Source organism: Microchirus variegatus, assembly GCF_963457635.1.
Source record: "Microchirus variegatus genome assembly, chromosome: 5".
In the NCBI taxonomy this organism is placed as follows: Eukaryota; Metazoa; Chordata; class Actinopteri; order Pleuronectiformes; family Soleidae; genus Microchirus; species Microchirus variegatus.
In genome coordinates, this window is record NC_139806.1 from 24,814,435 (window position 1) to 24,833,863 (window position 19,429).

Here is a 19,429-nt window from a genome sequence, read left to right on the forward strand (position 1 = left end):
TCTCGCACATTTGGATCCAAGCAGCGTATTCAGCTTCCTAACAATATGCTGGAAACAGAGATCACTCCCTGTGGTTATCTAACAACAACAATATCACTGAGTGCTGACGCAAAAAATAGTAATGGAATAAAAATAAACATCTCTGCCAGCAACAGCCCCTTTCCCATTTTATCCAAGCACCAAAGTGTTTTCATTCACTAGCCTTTCCTGGCAGAAATAGTATTTAAAGTCAAATAAAAAGATAAGAATCTATAAGGGGAGAGTGGTTGAGTCTGCTCTCTGTCTCCATCTTTATGGTTTTTTTTATCAGTAACTGTGACAGTGAATAATCATGGGGGGGTTGCAGGTGGCACTAAAGAAAGAGGTAATAGTAAATCAATGATTCGGACAATCTTGTGTGTGTCATCTGCCAGACTCCCTCACACACAGCTGGACGTAAATGCATTTACAAGCGCCAAATAGCGCGAGCTCTCCAGTCATCATCATCAAATACACTCTGTGTGGTTGCACTGTAGGTCTGCACTCACTGGGGGGGGGGGGGGTTAGCACTTGACAGATAACAGTAAATCAATAGATCCAGCAGCAGCCCCATCTTCAACACAGATGGGGCAGGAGAAGATCTTCAGAGGGCCAGACAATTTGAACCACAGCGTCAGGGATAATGGAGCAGATGTGAGGCTGCTGTCTTTGGACCAGTGTGTAAGAACCTTTTGGCAGTTAGGAGTAAATCAATGACAAGCCAATTTACCCGTTGTTCAATCAGCTTAACGAAAAAGGAGGAAGGATAGGAGAAGAATGGGTTGGGGGGTAGTGAAAGACATCATTTTCAGTCTAAATAAAACTGTAAAAAATAGCAGGTCAACCATGTTTTATTTGGGTTGCATAATGATTATGTCTTAGTATTAGTTATTGTGGTAAATCTCTTATTAATTAATCAGTTGTAACTTGTTTGGTCCATGAAATGTCTGAAAATTGTTAGTTAGTGATGTCATTTGTTTGTTTTTTACACGTTCCCATGGTTTCTTATATAGTCATCGTCAAGCCAGAAACTTTACATCAGAGAAACTGATGAAAAAAACATGCTCAAACTTAATTGATTCTGTGCAAAAGAATAAAATAGAACACACACACACACGTGTGGGTCCTCAGAAATAAGGTTCAGCGTAATTAAGACCAGGTCTTGGTCTCCATGAAGAGTCCTGGTACTGACAAGGTCAGTGTTTATGCCAGAAAATGTCTGAAAAAAGGTAACACACACATACACACATACTGTAGTTTGGCCTCAGCAGGTCACCATAGTCTGTGATTGAAACTCTCCAGCACCATCTACTGACAGAGCCATGTACTACCTGAATATTCCACATTATTTATTCTTCTATATTACTGTAAATGTGAGTGATGTGACTGACTGACTGACTTTATGTCATATAAGGTAAAATGCAGAATATGATTGCTGAATTAACCCTTTAAAGTACGCACCAAGAAAAAAGTAAAGGAAAAATTATTTCTTGTCATTATTTTATTTTATTTACTTATGATAAAAAAAATATATGTGTGGGGTTTTTTTTTTAAATAAGACCCCACAGTATTTCAGATACAGGCCTCTACCAAACGGTTGAGACGTCTGGTCATAATAAACCTGGTTTGCATAATTCATAAAGTACAACATTCAGTGTTAGTGAGTTCAGCTTGATGCATTTTTCAATGAGATATAGTGACTTAAAGTGTGGTCGACCAAATGGTTAAGTAGTACCTTAAAGGGTTAAAGTGAGCACCTTTTACTTTTGCATATAGATGATGTTTCTGCAGCATATTATATTATATTTGACCACTGTGAACATCACAGATGTGTCATCTCATCATCTATACTGATAAAACGGCTTATTTATCGTTTACGTCTGTGTTAATATGACGTTACAATAAACTATTCTGCTGGAACAGAGTCACTAGAGGTCACTATAGCTCTCACAAATGAACAGTTCTGTGTGAAGTCAGCACTCAAATTCTTTCTCTCTGGACAGTCTGAGTGTTAAAGTGACATTTGGAAGCTGACTGTGGCCTCGGCATTGCTCCTTTAACTGCAAATGTACAACTATGCTGTGGAAATTCCCTTTAAAATCCATATAAATTGTAGATTTTTGAATCTATAAAGTGCCTTAATGTATGCATAAAGTTGCTCCTCCAAACAAAACAGATAGTACTGAGATATTACAGATATAAAAACGTGTTACATCATGCCATACTCTTGAAAACAATCTTAATTGTTTCTCTAAATTGTAGATCTGCATCTTTCAGTTTCCACTAATGGAAAAATAAATGTAATTCCAGACATCTTTGTTGTAAATGTACACTCGCTATCCTGTTGCTATTGTGTTATGTGCAGTGCGCCAATGTGTCGGATTACACTCAAACCTCAGTTTCTGGTGACGAAGCAGCAGGAGCTCGTCTGGTGTAACGTTGCAGAGAAACCACACTGTATAGAGTGCTGCAAGTGCAAGATAAGAGAAGACGATCAGTTAGTGTTGTGTTTATTCACCGTGCTTAAAAACCTGTCTGTGTAGTCAAACTTAATGTTTTGCATGTACATAGTTTGAAACACACAAAGTTGCACTACTAAATGAGTATTATAAGAAGTGTGTAACACTGCAATCGAATAGATTGGAATGCGTATATGTACATTTTTAAGCTGAGCTATGAAATATTGATTTTATATTGTAAGTAGTACGTGTTTAAAAGACTGTATATTAAGTAGATAATCAATATACTGAAAGCCCCACTGTGTGTACTAAATGTACTGATAGTGTATGGAAAATAAACTATAATAGAGCAGAATAGAATATAAACACTGGTCCATTTCACTAATTGTCCATTGTCCTTTTGTGAAATGTGTGTCTGCACAGGTGAAAATAGAAAGGATTAGCATCAGAAAGCATAGGATGTGTCCTATAATTTATATAGTAAGAGTCCTACTGTGAAAGACGATAGAATGCAATAGAATATATGCACATTTATATTTAATCTGAGCTATAAATGATCCATTTAGTTTTGCAAATGGTGTTGTAACTATGCAGGATCAGTGTTTAAATAATGCACTGTGCATTAAATACACTAGGATAGAAGTTTGTGCAGCAGTAACAGCTGTTTCTTCTTCAGGACAAGTTTCTGAACTCTGAAATAAACATTAATTGACATCTTTTTTCCTGTGTTGTGTACTTCTCCTTTGTTCCCTCTCTTCCTCCCCTCCTCTCCTCTCTCCCTTTCCCCCTTCCTTCATTCCTCCCTCGGTCACCTTGTCTCAATGATGCGATGAACCTTTCTTTCTTCGCCACAGATGAAGAGGAGGATGGTGAGGAGGAGGAGGAGGAGGGTGTAGGGAGGGAGGAAGACAGGAGGAAACAAGGGGACGACTGGAGGAAACGAAGGGAGAAAAGAGGAGAGGGAAGGGATTGTTGAGAAAAGGGAAGTGGAGGGGAGGGGGAGAGACAGAGAGGTGGGGGCTCACTGGCTGTGCTGGATGTAGCTCTTGTTGTGGGCCGGGGGGAGAGCTACCTAGCCCGGGCTGCTCCGCTGAAACATCCATGGGTGGCTGTGTCGGGAGCCACCACGACTCCTCGGGCAGCTTAAACGAGAACTCGGACGGAACTGGAGGTGAGTTACGGGGGGGGGGGGGGTTCACTACCTCTCTGCTTAGCTTTTTTTTGAAGGGGTGAGGGAAGGGGGGAGGCTTCCTCAGACTCTCGGCATGTTGTCCTGGCTGCCTGGTTGGGGGGGCTGTTCTTCTCTTGTATCCGAGCCAGACACACAGAGCCGGGGACAGACACTGCAGCTCTCCCGGGTTTGTCCCAGGCCCAGCGACACCACAGCGGACGCCGCGCCTGTTGTGTACTTGTCAAAGTGGGGGGGAACATTAAAGTGTGCGTCGCTGCTGCCTCCCTTTGTTCTGCGCTGTTGACATGAGCTAGCCGGCTAAAACGTAGCCTGGTTAGCTTGCTAGCTTCTTTTTCTTTTTTTTTTTTTAGTGCATAACAAATGTGGGTCACAGACAGACGGCAGTGACAGGAAGCACAGACACAGACAGTGAAGACACTTATGTTCATTGAATGTCGTGTAAGATGCTGTTTGAATAGACTAAGAGGATGTTGGTAGTGTCTAAAGTTGGAGGTTGCTGAAGTTTCATGCAAAAAAGGAAGCAAGTATGTTAAATACTGAAACTTAGGCTTGTGGTGATGGGATTTGAATAAGGCCTGGTAGCAGTGGAAACAGGATAATTGACTAATAAGTAGAACTGCCTTAATACTAACTATAATAACACAAGTAAAGACTCTTCAAGTGTGACTTTGATGATTAAAATCACATAATTACTGTTTAAAATTTTTTTGTCTTTTAGGAAGACTTTATAATTTTAATTGCAATGGTTGAACTGTTATGAAGAACTTAGGACCCCATAAAGCATCGGTTCTCAAAGTGCGGCCTGTGAGCCAATGGCGGCCCGCAGGAACATTTCTGGCTGCCCGCAATTAATTACAGGTGATAGTTTTAATCCAGGAGCTACTAAGCTTGTTAAATGTTAATTGGACATTACACCAATAAGTGTATACTGTAGAACTGCAATCTGGTCATTACAATTATTACTATTTATTAAAATAAAAAAAATATTTTTACAAATAATAAATACATTTTTTGTCCTTTGGCGGCCCTCAGCCCAATGTTGGGTTCCTAAATTGGCTCTCAGGTATCAAAAATTTGAGAACCCCTGCCATAAAGGTTATACAATATGGGTCCCAATTGGGTTCATCCATGGTGGCTCCACCCCCGTTTGCCCACTTTAAGATTACGCCCACTTTGTAACCTTTCTAGGCTACTTAGGTACTAAGTGGGTGCTAAGTGGGCATGAGCCTGAAGCAGGCAAATTATGCAGGTCCGGTATGGTTTCAGTAACATGGGCCCCAGATGGGAACCAAAACATGGGAGGAACCAACTTGGAAACCATGGACAAACCCTCTTGGGACCCTAATATAACCGTTATGGGGCCCACACTGACATGCTGGCTGAGAAAGACCCAAAAACTGAGGGGGGCAGTATTACATCACTCAGTTTGAAGGAAATTATTAGAAGATGCACGGCGTTAATGTTCTATTTCTGACTGTATTGGGTATTATATTGTAATTGCAATATAAGTTAAATTAAGATGTGCATCTCCCAAGAAATGCAGTTGGGAATACTGAGTATTTCCAGCTATTGTTTTTTTTCTCTTCTTTATTTGCCTTTTTTGATTGCTAACACCAGTTGTTTGAATGCTGAGTCAGCAATCTCCAAATATTGTTTTCCTGTTTTCTATCATTATTGGTCCCTTCCTCTTCCCGCAGTTCAGATCATCAAAGGCAGACGATCCATGTTCAATGGTAGCAGGAATTCCTTGAGCAAGTCGAATGGTTTGATGTATGAATCAGCTGCAAAAAGTACAAGAAGGAAAACAGAAAAAAACACAATAGACGGGAATCCCAGCCACAGCATTCCCAACCGGAGTTGCACAATCAGCATTCGCAACTGGGATTGTTTTATGTTGCTGCCACAAAATAAACACATAATGAGACATTGGTATTGGCACAGAATAATACAAATAGACTTTATATTTGAGATATGTCATATAATTACTTTGCATGCTACCTCAGGTGTGTTAAATGTGTCTAAATGTGTTTAACAAGTATTTGTTGTTTTCTGCTCAGAGAAATGTAAAGCCACAGTTTTTCTGATTTCTTCCGCTTTGACTCAGGAGCAGAAATCAATCGTTAATCGTATAAAACGCATCATAGCAGTCATTAATACACAGAATGTTTGATTGAGGTAATCTTATTGGCCACATTACCCAGCCTTATTCATGACCATACTTGTGCGTCATGCACTTAATTCCTTTTTGTGGGCTCGTTTGTGACACTGACAATGTTGGGAAGATTAATTCTGCCTGTGACCGGCTTAAAGCCCTCTGAATAGAATTCACCATAACCACACGTTCCCTTTTCTAGAGATTTTTATCGAAGTGTGATGCTGCAGACCACTTTGCTATGTGGTTTCCTGTTTTAGGTCAGAGGACGAGATCGGCCTCTGCCACGTGAGTTCTATTGAATCATGGGCTGTGGACTGATTACATGGAATGTTTTCCCATCTTATTTTTTACCAGGCTTCCCCTCGTATCCACACATCAGACAGCCCTGTGAAGTTTGTCACAACAAGAGGCTATGATGCAGTGTTAGAAGTGAACATCTGGTAGCTGACACCTTGCTTAGTGTCGACAGAGACAAGGCAATTAGACCTGAACACATGTCGATTCATCTGCTCTCCCGAAAGCAGATGTCATGACCGTGTTTACTTAAACATACTATAGCACCTACAAGGATTTCTGAGAAGTACAAACTGTCATGTTTGAAGGTAAATCAGAATATGGACAGGTACATGAGCTCGGAAGAAAGCTAATGTGTGAGTGCGAGCACATGGCTGAGTGGCCAAAACACAATTAGTGCCATACATCATCATCTTAAACCGTATTTTTAATCAGTATCTGGAATGGGAGGGTTCCATTAGGTAGGGCATCCTGCAAGCTTGTCTGGGACATTTGTGCACCATTTTAAAATATTTGAAATTGATTAGATTCTTATACTTTTTCAAAGATGTAAACAGCTTTTCTCCCATTGGAAATAGATCATTCTCAGGTCAAATGCATGACTCATTTCTGAACATATAAATACACAAACTCCGCATTCCCCACTGCATTTTCTGGACAAAGGCACATGTTCTAGTCTGTTTACATTTGCATCAATAAGAGCCATTACTTACTAAGTTTAAGTTCATTGATGCAACACCTGCATTTGCCCTCAGGTGCTCCACTTAAGCGTATGTTCTCATTTCCCCACGGTCCCTCAATTAAATATCTTAATCTAGTGGCTTCATGAGACAAACGTATTGAATTTAATCAGTGTGCACACTCTGAGAAATAAGGGTTCCAAAAGGGCCCTTCTACAAGGGCTGAGGTTCTACCTGGAACCATTTGCTTCTGATGGGTTCTCATGGGTTCTTGGTAACACTAATGATTCCCATACCATTTTGATGCAGAGAACCCTTTAAAACCCATTTCCCGAATAAAGGGTATTAAAAGGGTTCTTGGTGGAACTCACCAAAAGGGTTCCAGGTGGAATCTTTATAAAAGGTTCTACCTGGAGCCAAAAAGGGTTCTCCTCTAAGCACAAACCCAAGAATCTTATATGGTTCTACTTAGAACTTTTATTTCTAAGAGTGTAGGGGTTTGTAGGTTATACAGTAGCTCAAGCTGGAATTATACACACATTCAAATATGGAGAAAGCCAAAGTGTAAAAATTGTGTGAGAAGCCTTATTTACTGCAAACGCTCAGTTGAAGTTATGGGTTGTCAGACTGTGCCGTGCGATCGCCCGTGTACATGTGTACCAGCAGCAGGTGTAACTGAACACCTTGATCCGTCATTCCTGTCTCACCGCTCTCTTCTCCGCTGTCTCTGTGTTGCGTACACAAACACATGAACCTGTTGTCCCCTCAGGCGGTGATCCAGATGGTGTTGTTCAGCGGGCATTCTGCCCCTGATGTTGGATACGTTAAGCTTTGTGACATACTGTTACTGCTTTTGAGGGTTTAGCAACACAACACCATTGAATTTAAACCGCTAACCAATTAGTTGATCGATGCATACACTCTTAGAAATTGGGGTTCCAAAAGGGTCCTTCTACAATGGCCGAGGTTCTACCTGGAACCATTTGCTTCTGAAAAACCCTTTCCCGAAGAAATGTTTTTTCAAAGGTTCTTCGTAACACCAATGGTTCCAGTAAGATCCATTTTGATCCAGAGAACCCTTTATAACCCCTTTCCTGAATAAAGGGTTTTAAAAGGGTCCTTGGTGTAACCCTCCAAAGGGGTTCAGCTCCACACCACTCCCCCCCGAACTTGTCAGTATAGCAGTGTTTAAATCTTGCGTCGACATTCCCGTGCTGCACACAGGAAGTGATTTGTTTTATGTCAACACAGAGGGAGGCAACAGAAGTGTTGTGCTCGTAAATCGAGACAGCAGCAGTCAAGTTGGAGTTTTACTGAAGATATAATGAAGTGCAGGCGAACACAAACGCTGAGAGTATTGCTTGACAGAGCCTGAATAATAACGCCTACAAAAAAATCACCAAATGTTACACACTGTAGCTTTAATATTTATAAAAACTCTTGGTTTTGGTCTGTTACTCTTCTAAATCAATGTATTGGAATCAAAAGAATAAGCAACACTATTTTAACTGAGTCATGTTGTGGGCTGTTTTATTTCAGAGCAGAATGTTTGTTTTACTTTATACAGCTTTGCTTTTAAAATGGTTGTTATGATATGGTGATAAACCATCAGTGCTGTAAACAGCTGTGAGTTTATGTGATGTAAAACAGTTATATCTGATTACTAGATACTCTAGATGTGTTATGATATTGGTATCAAAAAGTCAGTTGAACAGTCTCTAACTCCTATTATTCCCTTCCTTTGTCCTCCCTTTCCCCCCATTTGTTCTTTCTTCACCTCCTTTTTATATCCCACCCTCCATGTTTAATCTCCATCTTCCCTTCTGCTCTTGTCTTTCACATCTCTCATCACTCCTTCTCCTCCCTCCCAGTGGCTCTAGGGCGTAACCAGCCCCTGAAGAGAGAGCGGCCTAAATGGAAAAGTGACTACCCGATGACTGAAGGCCAGCTGCGCAGTAAGAGAGATGAGTTCTGGGATACTGCGCCAGCATTCGAGGGCCGGAAGGAAATCTGGGATGCGCTGCGGGCTGCGGCCAGCGCCTTTGAGAGCAATGACCACCTGCTGGCTCAGGCCATCCTCGACGGCGCCAGCATCACACTGCCTCACGGTAACACACATTTCCACAGTGCTGTACACGATACACAGCAGGTCGTGTTTGTTTTAGTGTCCATCAAATATCACTTGGGTGGACTTTGTGCAGGACGTTGCAGTTGATGATTACCGAATACAAAGGAATTTTAACTCCCCTTTTCCAAAGAGAAAATAAACTCAGCTGTAGATTTTTTTGACTTTACAGAGTTGCAGTTTTAAAATTGTAGAGCCTTTTCCTTAAACATCATCTTTTCCTTGGACACATAACTTTTCTAAACTGGTCTGTAGTGAAGCACAATAAGCATATACTATGGACTCCATATACTGTTGTTCGTATACTATCTATTATGGAATAGTGGTCACTCTGAGCACAGAGAGACCACTTAAAGAACACCCATCAAGTTAATAAATGGCCTTAAAAAAACATAATGCAGTTTTAGGATTTTTAATTTACATTATAAACGTGGAAGTTAAGAAGATGAAGTAAAGTGACACCAGGAAGTGTCTGGTGGTGCATGCTTCTGCACTTTCAACATATGAACTTTGCCACACATTACTGTTCACTTCTGTGCTCTGCAGTTTGCTTGTTAATAGAGTGACTGTGGACCCAGTTATTAAGCATTCAGTCTGCAGTTAATAGGATTTTAAGAACCTCTAAGTGTATCTGGGTGACCACATTTTAGATCATAGACTTGGGAGGACATTAGGATGCACAGTACCTATATTCTGTAGCATGAATCGGTAAATAATAAATGATAAGGGAGGTCACCTTGGTTCTCTGTAAGTAGGAATTAACGCTATAATCACTCACAAAGGAAGAATAAAAACAGTGAATCTTCAGAAACACAATTAATATGCATGATGTGGCCCTGATTCAGGAAACTCAGCACAGTAGCTATCGTTGGATCATCATGTGGATCAATGTCTTTATTTGTCACCACAGAGTCATATTATCACAACTGAGAAAAGGAAGTGTTACCTTCTTCTTTAGTGAAATGGTGAATTTTGGTAGGTGTCACATTTATCCAGAATGTGGCGTTCTCAGTTCCCCCCCTGTCTTTCCACACTCCTGATTGTCCTTTTTTAAATGCTAATGAAAGTAACTGTCAGACGGTGATTCATTACTTAATCAGGTCATTAAAAAAATGAATGGCTCAGTGTGATCTGTAAAGGTGCTATACCTGCTATCTCATATAAACCTGGCACAACATAATGAGTCCTCTCTCATGGGAATTCAGTATTGGACATATTGTAATTGTTCTGTTCGTGGGCCAAGATGCATGTAAATCCACTTTAAACTAATCTGATTAGGGACCAGCAGTTATGGACAAATGCTTTTTTAGTTTGTTTGTGTGTGTGGGAACGTGTTCCAGTTCCATCAGTAGTTTTGGCCTGATCAGATCAGATCATGCTGGGCTGCAGCTGTAGATTCCCTTGATCTGATGTCACCATTGCACTCATCGGTGCAAAGGGTGGTCATATCACTGTTACATTTTCAATACTCACAACTGAACGCCTCACGCTTTTTCTCTCCAAGCTCCAAATAGGGCTGCAACAATGATTTGCTTTATCGACGGCTTCTGATTTTTTCAGCTTCTTAACCGTGAATATTTCTTTGATCCGTATAACAAAGAAATGATTAAAACTCATTACTTCATATGGTTTTTTGGACAAAACACAACCAAACAAGCGATAGATTAATCGATTATGTAAAATAGATGCTAGGTGCAGCCCTAGCTCCAAATAACTATTTTTGTTGTTAATGAAAACGGGCTCTGTCAAGCAAAACTATCAGACTATCTGTCACATGAAACTGCTGAAAGTGTTTTGTCAAGCAGTAGAATTCACTTCCTAAACATTTTATGGTCGCTTCTTTGAGCTTCCAGTCGTGCGCATTCGTAGTTGTCTGGCTTTATTCGCACAATGTTGTGCACTTCCTGTGTGCAGTGCAGGAATGTCCCAAGGCGACACAAGATGTAAACTCGACTATACTGGGAAACAGAGTCGTGTCGAGCTTCAGCATTGTTTTTAACCTAACTGACATTTGTTTATATTTAAAAGTGAAACAGTGTAGTTGTAATACTCGACACAAGGTGACCATGAATCTGTCTGCAGTACGAAACCATAGTATATTCTAATTAGGCCATATTTTAGCCTGACTCGATCACAGTGATGTAATGACTTTCAAACACACACAGAGACTTTCAGACACACACAGTCAGTTTTTTTGGTTTATCCTGGGGCTTTTTTGAGGATTAAGGGCCAATTCCAATTCCTATCTTAACCCTCAATCTTAATCCTCAAGCTCAACCCTTATCTTAAGTGGCCCTCAAAATCAAGTGTTGAGGGTTATTTTGTCACTTAGAAATGGGACACCCCTTAAATGCAGATACGTCTTCAGACTGTAGGGGGCAGAATAACGTGAAAGCTGCGTCCAGTCTGTCAACTCCAAAAAAGAAGAAGAAGAAGACACACATTTACGTCACGATTATTTATTTATTATTTTATTTCAGTCAAGTTATTAGGTTGTCAGTTAGTTATAAGATGATACTCATACAAATACCACAACCACGGACATATTCAGCTGACAGTTACCACACACCACGACTTATTGAAGGGTAAACGATAGCAAACAATCGCTTGTCCGCACCAGCCGGCTATTGACAAAAGATCGTAAAATAAAAATAAATGTTACGCAACAATGACGTCAGTAATCCATAATATGGGCCTAAACTAAGATAATACAATGGTTTTCATCATTTTTATATCTCTATTAACAAAAAAAATACTTAATTTGTATCGCACTCGATTCGCTGCTTTCGACGCCATCTTTCTTATGTGAAAACACGCAATGCATTCTGGGTAGCCCTTGCTCCCAAGGGTGGTGTCAGAAAATCTCAATATTGAGGGCGATACAGCCCTTAAAGTTGCCCCTCAACTTAATTTTTCTGAGAATCGGGACAGCACTTGCACTAGAGGGAGCACGCATTTTTGAGATTGAGGGTTAAGCAAGGAATTGGAATTCACCCCACGACTTGGTTTCAGGACAATGGTAAGGGTTAGACATTAAGTTATGATTGTTAAGGTTAGGATAAAGGGTTAGGAAATGAGTCTATGAGTGTCCTCATGCTATTGCGGATAACATTCACTTCTGAGCTCTTCTTATTCCACAGATGGCTCATATTACTGATTTAACGGAAGTAGGATAGCACCAGTGGAGTGGTTGACAGTGGCAAATCATTTACATGGCTCCCTGGTCAGGTAGGAACTGCTCATTAGCCCAAATTAGCATGAGGCCTTAGGGAGTTCAGTATCATCTTCCACTGTGCCTCATCACCAGCTTTCATTTTCTACTGTATATCTGGACTGGGCTCACTGACCAATCACAATCAACATATTCAGTGACTGCTTAACTCGTCCTACAGCAGCTTCACAAGTGTCGCCATGTGAAAACACACACAAACAATGTTGATTGTACAGATTCACATCATTGTATCATGACATTCTATAGGCTTGAGTTGAGCTTCTTTTTGGGTGGCAGTGCAAAACGACAGTGAAGCAACAAAAGCATTTTTCACAGAAACAAATGTTTTCCTGCTTTGGTCATAAAATTGAATTTATTGCAAGGTCGATCCTCTCCACTGAACTCTGGTTTTATAATGAATTCCCATAAACAGAAAGCACTGGCACCACCTTGAATCCATTAGCATTCTGCAGCTGAAGGATAAACACTGAGGTGGAGCCAGCTGGAAAGGAAAAAATGCTTGTTGGATAAACAGACGCAGAGTTTTGTATCAAATGTTTTTCTTGCACTCAATCAGTGAAACATGTTAAGCATTCATCTCTTGTTTACTTTTGTCTTTTGGAGCATTAGCTGTGACAGCTGTGTCCCGTTGAGGTCCTTGTTTCTGCAGGTTTGTCACTATTAAAGGGGTCATATTATACCCTATTTCTCCAAGTTAATCTAGTTCCCTGGTGTCCTAATGAACATGTCTGTGACGTGCTTTGGTCAAAATACCATCAGGATGAAGCACCACAGCAGTTCAATCACCCTGCCAAAACAGCCCTGCTCAGAACGCTCGGTTTAGTCATATCTCTTTAGGTCCACCTTAAAGGTCCACCTTAAAAAAAGGGACAGGAAATAGGAAAATCAGTCACAGAGGCTACTGGGAGCTGACAGCAGTTAGCATTTGGAAACGTGATCGTTTACAGGCTCTAGCGGGCACATTGCTATCATATATAACATGTATCAACTGGACAGATAAATCCTCTGGGGCTGGAAGTTTGTGTAGAACTCTGTGCTGCACTGTGGAGCCAAGAATAGAACTTTACACGGACTTCTCGGGCATCCGGTTTTCGGATACCATTGCCCTCACCATCACTCTCACGTGTTTTACAGACTAAGTGGAGCTCCGTGAGACAACAAATCCAGGAATTTATCGCATTGTGACGTCCCAGTGAGCGCGGAAGTCAACATTGCATATTTTATCTCCTGTACTTAGACTGAGGAGGACCACAAAAACATGACTGACTCGTCTTTAGGACTCGTCGAGTCCTAAATATAAGGATTTAAATGATTAAAAAGTTGATTTTGCATAATATGTCACCTTTAAAGGCTAAAAATATATTATTTGTTTCTGACACAAATAGCAGCAGGGACAACTAATTAGCTATTCAGAAAAATAATTGACTGATTAACTGATTATGAAAATAATCTTCAGTTTCAGTCCTATGGGGAACCGTGGAACAAGAGCAAATGGCTTGTTTGAGTCAGACTGTAAACAGCAGTTAACATGTATTTAAAAGTTAGTAGAATACAGTCATTTGTTTTATTCTAATGATTATATTTAATAATTGATTAATCTGATAATTAGTTGTTTGGCCCAGAAAATGATTACTTTGTTATGTGGAGCAAAGGAACCTATAAATATTAACATTTAAGAAGCTGAACTTTTTTTTAATTATTTAAAATACATGATTATTAAAAATATTTGACAATTAATTTAGTAACGGACTCATACACTGTGTGTGTGAGGTATCGCATGGTCAACGTTCTCACCTTGACCACAGCAGCTGTCATCTGGAGCCACATGATGTGTGGGCCTCCTCTGCTGACTCATCTCAGTCCCACTCACCACAAAATTTCACTCTCGCTTTTAAACACCATGTTTAAGTCATAATGCAACACAAGCAGCGCTGAGCCTATAAAAGCCAAACCTTTCCATTTCTCTTAATCCATCCAATTAAAAAAAAAAAAACAATACCTCATCACCACAACAGCGATCAGGTATGAAGAGTATAGATGCATTTATTTGCAGGAGAAGGTGTCTGAAATCCCCTCGTGGACCCCTGGGTTCCCCCTCTGCCACTACCACACTGCTGAGTTTCTGTTTGTGGAATAGTTTGACCTCTTGTCTAGAGCTCATTTCCCCCTCTCTCCACCAACTCCTCACTCTGTGTCTGAATCACAGTTGGTCACCAGTGACACAACAATGCAAATGTCCAGCACAACATGACATTCCCTTCTCTCTCCTGCTTTCACCCTAATTTCTTCTCTTTGTTTTCTGTTCACTCCAACTCTCATTTCTCCATTTCATTGCTGCAGTGCTTTTTTTTTTGTTACTTTCAGTTTATGGACATGATGGCGAAGATTTAACATAAAGTTATGAAGCTGAGGCTCAGCAGAGCTCCTTCTTTAACCACAAAACTGCCTCATAATATATACTTGAGTTCCATAGTCAGAAACAACAGACTTTATGCAGCTGTGGTTACGTTCAGCAGACCATTACAGCAAATTGAATCATGTAAGCTGGCGTTGTTTGAGTTTGTAACCACAGTAAACAAAGTTGTTCAGTTAAAGCAACACTATATCTATCACTGGCACGACTTTTGTTGTCGCTCAAGCTCATTGAAAGCAGGTTCTTGATGCTCTTGAAGTTCTACATCTATAAACTATCAACCTGACCATTCTGTGCATGTATGTGCCCAAGCGGAACGGTTATTTTGGTACTATTCCTAATAGAAACACAAAAAATACTGGTCTGGCCTAGTGGAATGGTTCATTTCGGTACAGTATGCATTATTTTGCGTTTCCATTAGAAATAGTACCAAACGTCTCTGTTGCAATTGCTTCAAAATTCCTTGGTAGAGTGGACTGAAGGCTTTAAAGTAGCAGATGCAGTACAGGCGCGGAGCAATAAGTGTTTATTCAGTAAATCTGTTGGATGACCGGGTTTCTTCAAGCTGTAGAAATCCCTTCTGAATCTTTTCATCGGCACTTCCTTGCATTTTCAGTCACGCTCCAAACTGTTTGCAGTCGTCTCGCTTGGTTAGCACAATGTTGACTTTGCCTCCGCCTGTCTTGACACAAACCTACTCACTTCCTGTGTGCAACAAGAGCTCTAAACACCACAATACAGAGTAACACAGTGAGAGTTGTGTGAAGCGGATTTTCACTCATTTGACAGTGTAACGTTATGTTCAAAAAGGACGTACTAATTACTCGAGAGTTCAGGATTTTTGTGGTTTGCTGACTAACTTCAAGCTGCAGTATGTAATGCTTTGTGATTTTTGTTCTTGTTGATGTGATTATTTTGCCTTTGTTTAGTCCTCATGACCGCAAGGGATGAAAGTGTAGAGTGGGAATGAGAGAGTGCCAAGAAATCCAATTGTGGAGTTTGTTTGTTTAGGTTTAAATAGTTGTGTTGAGTAAAAGTGTCTTGTTGCTTTAACTGTTTTAAAAGTATCTTGTTTCTTTAGCCGAGTGGAACCGTTTGTTTTGGTACGCTACATATTTTTATTGCGTTATCGTTAGGAATAGTTCTGAAATTACCGGCCCCAACTGTTCCATTACTCCAGTTACCCGGAAATGGTATGATACGGTACAGCTAGACTGACGTCAATCAACTGATTGGGCGGACAGAAAAGTATCACTCCCTTGTGACCGTTGTTTCTTCAACGCCTGCAGTTTATTCTCATACAAAGCTTGACGTCTTGTTGAGACAAATGTCTACAAACCAAGTTGGAAAAAAACAAATTGATGTCCCCTGTTGTTTGGCATCCTATGTTGTTGTTTGTTGTCGACGCACCGGCGCAACGTCATGCTGCGTATCTCGCTGGCATGACCATCAGGCACACCCTGCCTTTCAAGAAAAGGTACTGTTCTCAGTTGAAATGCAAGCCTGTCCAAGGGTTTTACCATTCCAAACCACGGGGTAGGGTTGGGGTTAACCCTAACCCTACTGTACCAAACTGTACCATGATGGAAACAAGCCATTTAAGTGTGCTCTCTCTCTTCCAGGAGCTCTGACTGAATGTTACGATGAACTGGGGAATCGGTACCAGTTGCCGGTCTACTGCCTTTCTCCTCCTGTCAACATGATTGAAGAGTGTTCCGATGAGCCCGACGGTTCCGATCCAGACTCTGGGGCCGCGGACCCGTCTGTGGGCGGCGCCGGCGACCCCACCTCAGGAGGGGAGCGCCAGCTTCGGCTGCGGCTCTCGACAGGTCGCGACCTCCGGTTAGCGGTGCGCTGCACGGACACAGTGGGCATGATGAAGCGCCGCCTACAAAGTCAGGAGGCCGTGCCTGCATCGACCCAACGCTGGTTTTTCTCAGGTCGGCCGTTGACTGACAGACTGCGCTTGGACCAACTCAACATCTCCAGGGACTACGTGGTGCAGGTCATCCTTAGCCAACCACCACCGCCAGAGCCAGTAACCACAGCAGGACAATTACAGGAGGCCACAGGGCCAGTGGCAGTGGAAGCAGTCACTACACTGCCACAAGACCCGATGCCGGTGGAGAATTAACTCCCTTCAGGAGGACCACTTGGGAGAAAAAAGAAAGAATCAAAGCTGATTTATTTTAAGTTTGCACTTCTCTTCTTCTTCTTCTTCCTTCTCCTTCTTCTCTGTCTGCTGGAGCAAAAGGACCCTGAGAGAAAAAGACTCTCTCCTTTTGGTTTTACACATTGAAATTTAGACCTTTTTGAACGTTGACCCTTTTTTTAATGTTCCTATGGAAACCAAACAGCAAAAAGAGAACTTTGTCAGATGGCTACATGGGTTTTTTTCTTAGCAATGCTGATGTTTGAATGTTTCTGTGTTTCAGTTTCTGTTCAAGTTGTGCTCCGCGGCAAAGCTGGGTCAGCAGAGTCTACAGGGTTACACATTCAGTACAGACATTCAGAAACAAAGGCATACAGATACTTTAACGATGAGTTATTCAGGAAAATTAAGAAAAGAACATTTAAGGCAGTAACAGCTGTAAAGAAAAGTATTCTATTGTGATTTCTAGTTAGCAAACGATGTATCCTCCTCGATGACAAAAGAGTGGGACTGGAGGTTTTACTCAGCTTCTGCTGGACTTAATACTTTATTTCACTCTGCTTCACAGAACAATCAGAGTAATCATGTTATACACATTTAGTCGTCAAACCATGTGTGCAAGTGTGTGTGTGTGTGTGTGTTTGTGTGTGGCTGTTTCATATACGATCGAGGCACAATCACACACATTCACGCGGCAAAAGGACGGACACCAGAAACACAGTTGCATATTTTGAATAAAAACAAAATGTTTTTAATTAAAATTGATCATTGTTTCTATTTCTCGACCTCTGTCTGCTCTTTGAGTGTTTGTTATTGTAAGTAGCAAATGTTTATTTATGGTGATCTGCTGTTGCTGTGCATCGTCTTGCAGAAGTCTGGTCTCGTGACCTCTGACCTCTGGCATAAACAAGACATTATTTCACCCAGAGAACTTCAGATCATTCTCTGTTGATCAACTGTGCCACGTTCAGTTGACACAGCACAACACTTAAATCAACTTCTGTCCGATGCTCGGTTTGAACTTCAGCAGGTCGAGTTGTTTCCCTGCTAATTTGGTGTTTGAGTTAAGTGGTAGAATTGGCGTATCTAATAAAGTGGCTGATCAGTCTAGCTCCATGGTTCCTTAAATGTGGTGCGTGAGCTTCCTCTTGTGGTACTTTGAGAAAAATCAGAAATGCAGTTCTAATGGAGTGCAGCTGTGCAGTGTGTAGAAAATTAAACAAATAACAAACCCTCACTCAAAAGTCTTCACTTTTATTTGTTAATCCCCCCCAAATTAAATAGTAATGATAACGTATACATGTTCAGGGTCGGTCAGTTGTGTCACGCATGATGTTTCCAGGCAATCGGTTTCCAGGCACTTCCTGTTTTGTGGTGAAATGACAGATTTACGGTGCGGGAACAATGCCAATATCGCATTTTCGCCAGACCTGACCTCCCATGCAAAGTTAAAAAAGTTTTAATGCACGTTGTTAACCCCTTCAAAAATGACCGCAAACCACGGTTTTCGGAAAACCCGTATCGGACTTTTACTCGGCCTATTTACACCACTGTATTTTATCGTTGGTGATAATGGTGTAAATTATAGCCCTTGAGCAATGCAGGGGTGTGGGAACTATGCCAATATCGCATTTTTGCCAGACCTGAAACATCCCACGCAACTGCAAACCACGGAAAACCCGTATCAGACTTTGCTCGGCCTATTTACACCACTGTATTTTAACACTGGTGATAATGGTGTCAATTCCCGAGCTCCATATTTTCTGCAGACACAAATATCTCAATTTAAATTCTGGCATGGATATATTGTGTATATGTATATATATATATACTATCATTTCCATCCGTGCGAAGTTAATACAGGTAATAAACATCATATTTAAAGGTCAAGATCTACAGAACAGGGCAGCTTCTCTTTTCCTTCGATTTCCTCCTTCCCTCACCTCAACTTCCTTCTTCTCAATCTACCCTTTGCCGCCCAAAAGAGAACAAGGAACATTTTTCATTGATGCAAAGAGGCATTTCCACAGAGAACCTGTCAGGTTACAGAAGTGCCGTCAGCTGGCATTCCCAGCCCGGCAACAAAAGGTGTCAGATGTCACGCTGCCATTGGCAGAATGAGGAAGGAATTTCAGCCGGTGTCTGCCGGGGGCAACTCGCAATAAAACACGTATCAACCAGGCTCTTGAGTTTTAATGTGGAGGAATGAGGAGCTTTAATGACCCAGTTGAGAGGGAGTAAATGTGATGTAGTGAAGGTCAGTGAAGCGTCTCCATTTTTTTCAACTGTGCCACAGTCTTAAAAAAGTCAGCGGCTTTTGTTTGCCGGGAAATGCCTTTAAGGCCGAGGCCTCTCCTCTAACTCTATATTTTATTTAGCTCATTCTGAGACAAAACACAACAAGAGATCACTGTTGTGGTCTAGATGACTTGACTGTCTGATGTAACTGTATATAAGGTGTGGTGTCGGGGAGTTTTTCTGTAAAGTTGCAGAGCGACAGTGAAATGCCACACGATTTCCAAATATGATTCGATACAAACGTGAGCACAGCTCTGATTTAAAACAAAGCATAACAAAGAGGGCGGAGTAACAGGAAGCCTCTTTAAATGAAAGCACAGAGAAAGAATAGTGGAAATTCCTGCAACGATCATATCACTCCACAGGTAACTTCCAAAATGAGCTGCTCTTTTCTTTTCTTTTTCCCTAACG

The 19,429-nt window shown here is 41.2% G+C and overlaps 1 protein-coding gene across 1 annotated transcript; it reads left to right on the forward strand.

Moving 5' to 3' along the window:
- Positions 1-3,538: 3,538 nt before the first annotated feature.
- Positions 3,539-17,470, forward strand: ubtd2 (ubiquitin domain containing 2). The gene is made up of 3 exons (XM_083889967.1): positions 3,539-3,648; positions 8,670-8,906; positions 16,191-17,470. The coding sequence occupies exons 1-3, from the start codon at positions 3,579-3,581 to the stop codon at positions 16,700-16,702; spliced, it is 819 nt and encodes a 272-aa protein (XP_083746093.1). The 5' UTR covers positions 3,539-3,578; the 3' UTR covers positions 16,703-17,470.
- Positions 17,471-19,429: the final 1,959 nt, after the last annotated feature.